Source organism: Ylistrum balloti, unplaced genomic scaffold (assembly GCF_031769215.1).
Source record: "Ylistrum balloti isolate Yb309-2 unplaced genomic scaffold, AGI_CSIRO_Ybal_v1 Utg369772, whole genome shotgun sequence".
NCBI classification, from domain to species: Eukaryota; Metazoa; Mollusca; class Bivalvia; order Pectinida; family Pectinidae; genus Ylistrum; species Ylistrum balloti.
The window spans coordinates 3,961,818-3,975,405 of record NW_026781965.1 but is presented as its reverse complement, the minus strand read 5'-3'; the positions used below and the strand labels follow the sequence as shown (position 1 = coordinate 3,975,405).

The 13,588-nt window shown below is 36.5% G+C and overlaps 1 protein-coding gene across 1 annotated transcript; it reads left to right on the top strand.

The window, feature by feature from the left end:
- The first annotated feature begins 9,279 nt into the window (after positions 1-9,279).
- LOC132544009 (uncharacterized) lies at positions 9,280-13,282 on the top strand. Its single transcript, XM_060207567.1, has 2 exons — positions 9,280-9,369; positions 12,335-13,282. The coding sequence occupies exons 1-2, from the start codon at positions 9,280-9,282 to the stop codon at positions 13,280-13,282; spliced, it is 1,038 nt and encodes a 345-aa protein (XP_060063550.1).
- Positions 13,283-13,588: the final 306 nt, after the last annotated feature.

The window sequence follows — 13,588 nt, the reverse complement described above, 5'->3', positions numbered from 1 at the left end:
CAGATATCTGACAGTCAATCAACACCTGTCATTATAAACAATACACACACCTACATAGTCACAGTACAGATATCTGACAGTCAATCAACACCTGTCATTATAAACAATACACACACCTACATAGTCACAGTACAGATATCTGACAGTCAATCAACACCTGTTATTATAAACAATATACACATACCTACATAGACACAGCACAGATATCTGACAGTCAATCAACACCTGTCATTATAAACAATATACACATACCTACATAGACACAGCACAGATATCTGACAGTCAATCAACACCTGTCATTATAAACAAAATACACACACCTACATAGTCAATATACAGTCAATCAACACCTGTCATTATAAACAATACACACACCTACATAGTCACAGATATCTGACAGTCAATCAACACCTGTTATTATAAACAATATACACATACCTACATAGTCACTGTACAGATATCTGACAGTTAATCAAGGTATGTCATGTACAGCCCAGAAGCATATAATATGAAAGTGGCCTAGTACTGTGTAATTAAGACATACATTTATAGTAGAGGTTGTATACAAGTCGAGCCACCATTTTATTTCTACCTGGCTATAATACCAGGTCAGGGGCAATCAGCACCCAGCAAGATACGTATTATACAAACACCAAGTAAACAGGCAATTTACAGAGAGCAGCAGAGTTCATTTGATAGGCTTTGGTAATGGGCTGCTGGCCTTTGGTATAAAACTCAAAGCTTCTTTCACTTAAACCAATGTTATACATCAGGGCTTGTGTAAGTAGAAATGTCCTAATGGGATGGATTTACCTGGCTAATTACACCAAATTTGGTAAAGTAATGGAAGCATATTTAAGCCTTTACTTATCCACAATGCACAGCTTTCATTACAGCAATAAGCACAATATTAAAGATAGCTACTGTAGATGTAAATTAAATGTAAAAGGAAATGAAATGGTTTAATTCATACCTCCAATATATATAGTGATTTTTGACACAACAGAACGATAATTCATGTTTTTTGTCGGTACCTTTGCAAATCACTTGTTACAGGATCAATGTAAACTCTAGGTGGAATTCAGAGTTTTGGCACCAGCTCATTTATAGATACAAGTATATGCCTGGTTTGGTTATGAAACCATTTTTATTTTGAAAGAAAGAAAGCTCATAACCAAATAAATGGAAAACTTAAACATTGCACAAATTAACAATGTCCAATTAAGGATAAACTGCAGATGAAATCAGAATATAAAATGTGTGTCAGGATGGCCATACCTACATATAAGTATAATCCAGGTTTGGTAATGACATGCAAAATAATTAAGCTGAACACCAAGGTAAGCACACAAAACTATAATAACATGGATAAGATAATTAACCAAGTAAAGTCAAGTGTCAAGGACATGTATAGACTAAATGTAAAATCAAACCATGTGTGAAGATGCTCTTCCTTAGGTTAGTTGATGTCACAACTAAGAGTTTTACACAAATGTTTACCTCATTACTGCCAGAAAAGTCTGGCTCAAGGACAAACATAAAATAATAGTTAAAAATGACAGGATAGAAGTCAAAGGTCAAGGACACAGATATAAAAAAATAACAGGAAAGGAAAAGTAAAAGTCAAGGAGAGAGATATAAAAAAATAGTAGGATAGGAAGAGTAAAAAGTCAAGGACAGAGATATAAAAAATAACAGGACAGGAAAAGTTAAAGGTCAAGGACATAGATATAGAAAAATAACAGGAAAGGAAAAGTGAAAGATCAAGGACAGAGATAAAACACAAGAGATCCCAGAAGGATCTTGGTGCCCACCATTGTTTGATCTTTATTTGCTCTTTGAAAGTTGGATCTTTTTCCTTCTTTTCTCTTCTCTTCTCTGTTTTTGCTCTTAATGATAAAACATTTGAACATTCCTTTGCAGAAATTGCAATAATGATCTTTACTTGCCAAATCCAAAATGGTCCCAAACTCACTCAGGCACAATTAGGGACCAAGAGGGACCCATACAACAAATTTGAGAAAGATCTATTCAGTACTTCTTAAGAAATAGAGATTACAAACTTTCAAAGCCAAAATCCAAAATGTCTGCTTGTGGGCCATTTTATTTTCTCTGATCAGTACCAAAATGAAACAAGCACAACCAGGGAACAAGGAAAAGATACACAAGGAATTTGAGATCTATGCTGCAGTTTTCATGAAACAGCGATGACAAACTTTCAAAGTCATATTCTAAGATGGCCATCTCTCAGCCATTTTGTTTTTCTGATCAGTCCAAAAATGAAATGGGCACAACTAGGGACCTAAAGGAACCTATACAAGAAATTTGAAAACATCTGTACAGTAGTTTTCAAGAAATATCAATCACAAACTTGCAAAGTCAAAATCAAAGATGACATCTGTCAGCCAATTTGTTTTTCTGATCAGTCCTAAAATTACATGGGCACAACTAGAGACCAAGGGAAACCTACACATGTGCAATTTAAAAAAGATCCATTGAGTATTTTTCAAGAAATAGCAACAACAACAAATTGTTTACGGACAGATGAAAGACTGACCAGGGATTCAGGGTGATTTAAATAGCCCACCATCATTAGATGACATAACATATAACGTGCAAGGTCAGGGACAGAGATATAAAAGAAATACATTACATGATAAGTAAAAGGTCAAGGACAGAGATATTAATAAACACAGGACATGATAAGTAAAAGGTCAAGGACAGAAATATAAAGAAACACAGGATATGAAAAGTAAAAGGTCAAGGACAAAGATATGAAAAAACACAGGACATGATAAGTAAAAGGCCAAGGACAGAGATATTAAAAAACACAGGACATGATAAGTAAAAGGCCAAGGACAGAGATATTAAAAAACACAGGACATGATAAGTAAAAGGCCAAGAATAAAGATATAAAGAAATATAGGATATGAAAAGTAAAAGGTCAAGGACTGAGATATAAAGAAATATAGGATATGAAAAGTAAAAGGTCAAGGACTGAGATATAAAGAAATATAGGATATGAAAAGTAAAAGGTCAAGGACTGAGATATAAAGAAATATAGGATATGAAAAGTAAAAGGTCAAGGACTGAGAAATAAAGAAATACATGACATGAAAAGTAAAACGTCAATGACTAAGATGAAAAAAACATGACATGACGAGTAAAAGATCAAGGACTGAGATATAAAGAAACAAAAGACAGGAAAAGTAAATGGTCAAAGACAAAGATAAAAAAAAGCACAGGAGAAGAAAAGTAAAAGGTCAAGCTGTGATATGAAGGGTGAAAAGATTAGAAGAAGTCCATATCCCAACTATTGATGTTTAGAGGTCTGACTGTTGGACTGATACATACATATTATCAAATAGGCACAGACCAGTGAAACCCTTATAAAATTGGGTTAATTGCTTTCTGCTGCTTCTTGCCTCAGAATTAACCGTGTCTGGCATTAATGACCCTATTATAAGCCAGTATAGGGCTTGAGGTCATCAGAATCTACAAGTCCTGGACCCAGTCATGGTAGCCATTCTCCCAGGAGGTATACAATACATACCTTCTTATAAATTATTTAGAATAGTACAGAATATCTATTGATTTTCATATGACTTCAAGGTGTGTTTCACTTAAATGGATAATTATACACTTAATGATAAGGTTGACATCACTAGTCAAGTTACATTTCATGAGTTTAAGAAATGATTGTCAAATCAAAAAAGTACAACAGGTCATTTCAAGCTGATAAAGGACATAGCTCTTTCCCAAAAATGTTTACTCAATGTGCTCCCAAAAACAACATAATAACATATCATGATTATAAAGATGTCAACTTGGGGGACAGAGAAACATTATAGCATGTCATGTCCTTGGGAATTTCAGAAAGGCGTACACGAGTCAGCGTAATTTGGCAGGGAGACAGATCAAGGTCTCAAAAAGGAAAACAAATCATGTGACATTTCCATTGTTAGGCATTACAATCTTCCCTTACATTTGTATTGTAGGTTAAACATACATCTCTAATCAAGGGCAGACATAAAAAAGGAAAAATATTCTCTGTGTTTAAAGGTCGTCCAAGGATGTTACGTTTTTCACTCCAATCCTATTCCATCTAAGAAGTATATAAACATGGGTATATATGTGGAAATGAAGTATGGCTTTTTTCCTATTTGTATAGTCAAACATTATTTAGAATGGACTTGTTGTTTAAAAGTCTGTTTTGATCCATTATCTGGAACACGATACCCTATTTTAGAATTTGCTACAAAATGTCTACCACTATTTTCCTAGATGAAATCCATAGTGTTGATCCATCTTTATAAGCGATACACAAACCTGCTTCACCCATTATTTCACTAATCAGGAAACAAATGTATCTATGGAAACAAATCCACATACAGACTTCCTAAATCTTACGTGATATTAACAAATCATCATCAGCTTCAGAGGGTAACCTAATCAATGCTTTGACAGTGGTTTTCTAACATGTTACTGATATCTCCAGACAAAAGTTTATCTGGACAAAGGTTCCTTTAAACAATCTTTAAAGCAAACAAAGGTTTATCTGGACAGTGGTCTCTCTGAAAAGCCATTTCCTCTGATAAAGAATTATCTGGACAAAGGTCTCCTTAAATAGTCATTTCCTTAGCTAGAGGTTTATCTGGACAGTGGTCTCTTTGAAAAGCCATTTCCTTTGATGAAGGTTTATCTAGACAGTGGTCTCTTTGTAAAGCCATTTCCTCATAATAAGGTTTACCTGGACAGTGGTTTCTTTAAACAGTCATTTCCTAAAGCAGCAGTTTATCTCAACAGTGACGGTGGTCTTTTTAAACAGTTAAATCCTTAAGCTGAGATTAACCTGGACAGTGATCTGTTTGAACTGTCATTTTAGACAAAGGTTTATCGGGACAGTAGTCTCTTTAAAAAATAGATTTTCTACACAGAGCTTTATCTAGACAGCTGTCTCCTAAAACAGTGACATTTGTAGATGGAGTTTTATCTGTACAGTGATCTGTTTAAATAGTGGTCTCTCTTCACAACTGTTTTCTCTTTACAATGGCCTCTCTACACAGTTATTTTCTCTTTACCATGGCCTCTCTACACAGTTGCCTTATCTTTGCCATGGTCTCTCTACACAGTTGTTTTCTCTTTGCCATGGTCTCTCTACACAGTTATTTTCTCTTTACCATGGTCTCTCCACACAGTTGTCTTCTCTTTGTCATGGTCTCTCTACACAGTTGTTTTCTCTTTGCTATGGTCTCTCTACACAACTGTCTTCTCTTTACCATGGTCTCTCTACACAGTTGCCTTCTCTTTGCCATGGTCTCTCTACACAGTTGTTTTCTCTTTGCCATGTTCTCTCTACACAATTATTTTCTCTTTACCATGGCCTCTCTACAGTTGTTTTCTCTTTACCATGGTCTCTCTACACAGTTGCCTTCTCTTTGTCATGGTCTCTCTACACAGTTGTTTTCTCTTTACCATGGTCTCTCTACACAGTTGCCTTCTCTTTGCCATGGTCTCTCTACACAGTTGTTTTCTCTTTGCCATGGTCTCTCTACACAGTTATTTTCTCTTTACCATGGTCTCTCCACACAGTTGTCTTCTCTTTGTCATGGTCTCTCTACACAGTTGTTTTCTCTTTGCTATGGTCTCTCTACACAATTGTCTTCTCTTTACCATGGTCTCTCTACACAGTTGCCTTCTCTTTGCCATGGTCTCTCTACACAGTTGTTTTCTCTTTGCCATGGTCTCTCTACACAGTTATTTTCTCTTTACCATGGTCTCTCTACACAGTTGTTTTCTCCTTACCATGGTCTCTCTTCACAGTTGTTTTCTCTTTACCATGGTCTCTCTACACAGTTGCCTTCTCTTTGCCATGGTCTCTCTACACAGTTGCCTTTTCTTTGCCATGGTCTCTTTACACAGTTGTTTTCTCTTTGCCATGGTCTCTATACACAGCTGTTTTCTCTTTGCCATGATCTCTCTACACAGATATTTTCTCTTTGCCATGGTCTCTCTACACAGTTGTTTTCTCTTTGCCATGGTTTCTCTACACAGTTGTTTTCTCTTTGCCATGGTCTCTCTACACAGTTGTTTTCTCTTTGCCATGGTCTCTCTACACAGATATTTTCTCTTTGCCATGGTCTCTCTACACAGTTGTTTTCTCTTTGCCATGGTCTCTCTACACAGTTGTCTTCCCTTTACCATGATCACAGTCGATTTTTCTCTCCATATCTGTATCAGTGGTCTTTCCAGACAGGTTTTAGTACAGATTTTTTTAAGACAATATAATCCAGTCATTCCAGTCCACACCCATTTCATCCCATGAATTTTTTTTATTGTTTTTCCGTTTAACACTAATTCATTATATCCTTATATAGTACATTAAGGATATGTTAATGATTCCCTGTAATATATTCTTAAAGCAACTCTGAATTCATACAGCCACTCAACAACATTTTTCAAGCATGCTTAGTGATACATTTCAAAGATTTATTCTGAAATGTTCATTAAACTTTTCACACAATTCTATGGTGAAGAAAAATATTGAGTGTCCTGGCACAACCAATTTTCTGTAATTAATCAGAATATGGCTTTGAAAAAAAAAACCTGCTAGACTTCACAGAGTATTTAAACAAGGTATTAATGCATCAATCATATAATCAATGATAAACATGTAATACAGATATACCAAGACAAACAGATATACCCAGACATTTGGACCAGAGATTACACAATATATAAAGATATACCCAGACATCTGGACCAGAGACTACACAATATATACAGATATACCCAGACATTTGGACCAGAGACTACACAATATATACAGATATACACAATATATACAGATATTCATTTGGACCAGAGACTACACTATATACAGATATACCCAGACATTTGGACCAGAGACTACACTATATATACAGATATACCAAGACATTTGGACCAGAGACTACACTATATACAGATATACCCAGACATTTGGACCAGAAACTACACTATATACATATATACCCAGACATTTGGACCAGAAACTACACTATATACATATATACCCAGACATTTGGACCAGAGACTACACTATATATACAGATATACCCAGACATTTGGACCAGAAACTACACTATATACATATATACCCAGACATTTGGACCAGAAACTACACTATATACAGATATACCCAGCCATTTGGACCAGAAACTACACTATATACAGATATGCCAAGACATTTGGACCAGAAACTACACTATATATACATATATACCCAGACATTTGGACCAGAGACTACACTATATATACAGATATACCCAGACATTTGGACCAGAAACTACACTATATACATATATACCCAGACATTTGGACCAGAGACTACACAATATATACAGATATTCCCAGACATTTGGACCAGAGACTACACAATATATACAGATATACCCAGACATTTGGACCAGAGACTACACTATATATACAGATATACCAAGACATTTGGACCAGAGACTACACTATATACAGATATACCCAGACATTTGGACCAGAAACTACACTATATACATATATACCCAGACATTTGGACCAGAAACTACACTATATACATATATACCCAGACATTTGGACCAGAGACTACACTATATATACAGATATACCCAGACATTTGGACCAGAAACTACACTATATACAGATATACCCAGACATTTGGACCAGAAACTACACTATATACAGATATACCCAGCCATTTGGACCAGAAACTACACTATATACATATATACCCAGACATTTGGACCAGAAACTACACTATATACATATATACCCAGACATTTGGACCAGACACTACACTATATATACAGATATACCCAGACATTTGGACCAGAAACTACACTATATACAGATATACCCAGACATTTGGACCAGAAACTACACTATATACAGATATGCCAAGACATTTGGACCAGAAACTACACTATATATACATATATACCCAGACATTTGGACCAGAGACTACACTATATATACAGATATACCCAGACATTTGGACCAGAGACTACACTATATATACAGATATACCCAGACATTTGGACCAGAGACTACACTATATACATATATGCCAAGACATACATCTGCGCACAGTATTCGTGCTTAAAGTGTATTTTCCTTCACATTTAAAAACTCATGTTCACAACAACAATAATATGCATGCACATGCCCTTATATTACTGTATGTACTCAAGGATAAAACTGAAAACAAATACAGGGAAATGATTAAACTTCAATGATATTAGAAACAAATGTCATTCAAGCATTATTGTCCACAAAATACAGTTACAGGGTTTACATGTCATGTTTTCCAGCCAAGCACTTATGTTATGTCTCTGGCACATTTTATTGGGAGAAAAATAACCGAAAATATTTTATAACAGATCTCAGTTATCATAGATTGTTAAGTTATAACCTTTCCAATCCATCAACATCTGATCAAAAGTTGTATCGACCAGCCATGGAAAAATTAAATGCTGGTAAAAAAAGCTAGCTGACCATGCATTTCTAAAAATAGACTGATGGAAAGTACTGTCAACTCTGACACTAGTTGACAATAAAAACAGAAATGGCAGACAGCAGGTTTGCCATTTTTACACACCACATATAACATGCTGTTCCCAATGGCATGGAGTCTAATAACACCAAGCACGTCAACAGCAATAATGTGATATATGTAAATATATAATGAATTATGTATTTCCTCTTCTTTAATTACGCTTAAAAAAATGCATTCTATCGACTAAAAACATGTATGTTATTTTATAATAAAACTATCATAGGCATCACCTTTTGATTTTGGTTAATAAAATCATGTATCAACCTCATCAAAAGTGTATAATTGTATAGAGTTTTCCCAGTCAATGATAAAGTTTACTGTTGAATAATGCAGTCAACCATAAACCTTACCATTAAGTGTCAATAACTGAGTTCATTGTTGAGTTACCCAGCCAAAATTCAATATTATATCATCAATGTTTAGTTTTTTTTTTAATAAAATCCAATTTCATTTCCTTACATATTTTAGTTCAACAATGAAGACATTGTTATGTTTACTGTAGACTGTTCCCAGTATAAACAACAATGTTTGTGAATCAAAATGAAAGTCGTTCCTAATTTGGTTTATCATAGCTGACAAAGTTAAAATAGATGAAATGGAGTAAAACATCACCTGAAAACAACAAAACATCAAGTAAACACAAAAAATAAATCACATGAAAAGCTACCTTGAGTTACTGGCAAATAGAGATGGTCCCCTCGTTCAACCTGTCATATGCACACAGACACAAAGCTGCTGGGTTGTTAGAGAAGCTGGCTTGGCAGGCTAGAGAGTTACAGGTTTGTACCAAGCTATAGCTCTCACTGCTCACTCTCCCCTGCCTATCAGCACAGATAAGCACAGACACACATACTAGTACCTTACTTTTCTAACCAAACTGTCTTTCATCATGTTTCCCTCACTAAACTATCTCTCAGCATGTTTTTTCACCAGACTTTTCCATGTAAGCTTCTCTGTAAATGGATCCCTGATCAAGCTTCTCTGTAAATGGATCCCTGATCAAGCTTCTCTGTTAATGGTTCCCTGATCAAGCTTCTCTGTCAATGCTTCCCTGATCATGTTTCTCTGTCTATAGTTCCCTGATCAAACTTCTCTTCCAATGGCTTTCTGATCAAGCTTCTCTGTCAATGGTTCCCTGGCCAAGCTTCTCTGTCAATGGTTCACTTATCATGCTTCTATGTCAATAGTTCCCTGATCAAACTTCTGTTCCAATAGTTCCCTGATCATATTTCTTTGTCAATAGTTCCCTGATCAAGCTCCTCTGTCTATCATTCCCCGATCTAGCTCCTCTGTCAATGGTTCACTGATCATGTTTCTCTGTTAATGGTTCACTGATCAAGCTTCTCGGTCAATAAGTCCCTAATCATGCTTCTCTGTTAATGGTTCACTGATCATGTTTCTCTGTTAATGGTTCACTGATCAAGCTTCTTTGTCAATAAGTCCCTAATCATGCTTCTCTGTTAATGGTTCACTGATCAAGCTTCTCTCAATGGTTCACTGATCATGTTTCTCTGTTAATAGTTCCCTGATCAAGCTCCTCTGTCTATCATTCCCCGATCTAGCTTCTATGTCAATGGTTCCCTGATCAAGCTTCTCTGTCAATGGTTCACTGATCATGTTTCTTTGTCAATAGTTCCCTGATAAAGCTTCTCTGTCAATAGTTCCCTGATCATGTTTCTTTGTCAATAGTTCCCTGATCAAGCTCCTCTGTCTATCATTCCCCGATCTAGCTCCTCTGTCAATGGTTCACTGATCATGTTTCTTTGTCAATGGATCCCTGATCAAGCTTCTTTGTCAATAGTTCCCTGATCATGTTTCTGTGTCAATAGTTCCCTGATCATGCCTCTTTGCCAATGGATCCCTAACCAAGCTTCTCTGTTAATGGTTCACTGATCATGTTTCTCTGTTAATGGTTCACTGATCAAGCTTCTCTGTCAATAAGTCCCTAATCATGCTTCTCTGTTAATGGTTCACTGATCAAGCTTCTCTGTCAATAAGTCCCTAATCATGCTTCTCTGTTAATGGTTCACTGATCATGTTTCTCTGTTAATGGTTCACTGATCAAGCTTCTCTGTCAATAAGTCCCTAATCATGCTTCTCTGTTAATGGTTCACTGATCATGTTTCTCTGTTAATGGTTCACTGATCATGTTTCTCTGTTAATGGTTCACTGATTATGTTTCTCTGTTAATGGTTCACTGATCAAGCTTCTCGGTCAATAAGTCCCTAATCATGCTTCTCTGTTAATGGTTCACTGATCATGTTTCTCTGTTAATGGTTCACTGATCAAGCTTCTTTGTCAATAAGTCCCTAATCATGCTTCTCTGTTAATGGTTCACTGATCAAGCTTCTCTCAATGGTTCACTGATCATGTTTCTCTGTTAATGGTTCACTGATCAAGCTTCTCTGTCAATGGTTCACTGATCAAGCTTCTCTGTCAATGGTTCCCTGGTCAAGCTTCTCTGTCAATGGTTCACTGATCATGCTTCTATGTCAATAGTTCCCTGATCAAACTTCTGTTCCAATAGTTCCCTGATCATATTTCTTTGTCAATAGTTCCCTGATCAAGCTCCTCTGTCTATCATTCCCCGATCTAGCTCCTCTGTCAATGGTTCACTGATCATGTTTCTCTGTTAATGGTTCACTGATCAAGCTTCTCGGTCAATAAGTCCCTAATCATGCTTCTCTGTTAATGGTTCACTGATCATGTTTCTCTGTTAATGGTTCACTGATCAAGCTTCTCTGTCAATAAGTCCCTGCTTCTCTGTTAATGGTTCACTGATCATTCTCTGTCAATAAGTCCCTAATCATGCTTCTCTGTTAATGGTTCACTGATCAAGCTTCTCTGTCAATAAGTCCCTAATCATGCTTCTTTGTTAATGGTTCACTGATCATCCTTCTCTGTCAATGGTTCCTTGATCCTGTTTCTATGTCAAAAGTTCCCTGATCAAGCTTTTCTGTCAATGGATCTCTGACCAAGCTTCTATGTAAATTGTTTTCTGACCTGATCATGTTTTTCTGTCAATGGTTCACTGTCCAAGCTCCTCTTTCAATGGTTCACATTTTTGTAGCCATGCTTCCATGATCATGTTTCTAAAACCTTGATTCCCCATTCAGGTTTCCCCAACCATAGTGCCTCATATGAAAAGTGGGGCAACATGAATTGTTATCTCACATGGATAGTTTAAACTAGATTAGTTTATTGTATAAACATTTGTAAACTAGATCCAAAGGTAAAAAATCAATGGTACAAGATATCAAAAAAGCTCTGGTATTATTTTACAGTAATTCTTCAGAAAAAAACCTTATTGGGAAAGCCATTGAAATTATAGAAATCCCTTGTAAAACTGATTGGAGTTAGATTGACAAACGAACAATAGCTGTGACATTTAATGGTATTCTATATCATATATGATACAAACATCTACATCACAGCTATTCAAGTGTTTAATGTAACAAACCAGCCACAGTAGATCATTAGTATCAAATCCATGTCACATACTGAGCAGGATACGAGATCAAAGCCATGCGATCAGTGTCAGGTATTGATTGACCTAATATATCCATCTCAGCCTTGTTGTTGTAACATTTAGTTTTTATCCCTTGTCCTTCAGTGTCAATTATATCTCCAATACTAATGTTTCATTTGTTATCAAACTAATAACTAACATCTTCCTGTCAACCAAACATCCACCAACATCGACTCCAGGAAAAAAGTCAACACATGTGGAACGTCCACCAATAGTCAACTCCAGGAAACAGTCAAACAAATGTGGAACATCCACCAATAGTCAACTCCAGGAAACAGTCAAACAAATGTGGAACATCCACCAATAGTCAACTCCAGGAAAACAGTCAAACAAATGTGGAACATCCACCAATAGTCAACTCCAGGAAACAGTCAAACAAATGTGGAACATCCACCAATAGTCAACTCCAGGAAACAGTCAAACAAATGTGGAACATCCACCAACAGTCAACTCCAGGAAACAGTCAAACAAATGTGGAACATCCACCAATAGTCAACTCCAGGAAACAGTCAAACAAATGTGGAACGTCCACCAATAGTCAACTCCAGGAAACAGTCAAACAAATGTGGAACATCCACCAACAGTCAACTCCAGGAAACAGTCAAACAAATGTGGAACATCCACCAACAGTCAACTCCAGGAAACAGTCAAACAAATGTGGAACATCCACCAATAGTCAACTCCAGGAAAACAGTCAAACAAATGTGGAACATCCACCAACAGTCAACTCCAGGAAACAGTCAAACAAATGTGGAACATCCACCAACAGTCAACTCCAGGAAAACAGTCAAACAAATGTGGAACATCCACCAACAGTCAACTCCAGGGAACAGTCAAACAAATGTGGAACATCCACCAACAGTCAACTCCAGGAAAACAGTCAAACAAATGTGGAACATCCACCAATAGTCAACTCCAGGAAAACAGTCAAACAAATGTGGAACATCCACCAACAGTCAACTCCAGGAAAACAGTCAAACAAATGTGGAACATCCACCAACAGTCAACTCCAGGAAAACAGTCAAACAAATGTGGAACATCCACCAACAGTCAACTCCAGGGAACAGTCAAACAAATGTGGTACATCCACCAACAGTCATCTCCAGGAAAACAGTCAAACAAATGTGGAACATCCACCAATAGTCAACTCCAGGAAACAGTAAAACAAATGTGGAACATCCACCAACAGTCAACTCCAGGAAAACAGTCAAACAAATGTGGAACATCCACCAACAGTCAACTCCAAGAAACAGTCAAACAAAAGTGGAACATCCACCAATAGTCAACTCCAGGAAACAGTCAAACAAATGTGGAACATCCATCAACAGTCAACTCCAGGAAACAGTAAAACAAATGTGGAACATTCACCAACAGTCAACTCCAGGAAAAAGTCAAACAAATGTGGAACATTCACAAATAGTCATCTCCAGGAAACAGTCAACAAATGTGGAACATCCACCAATAGTCAA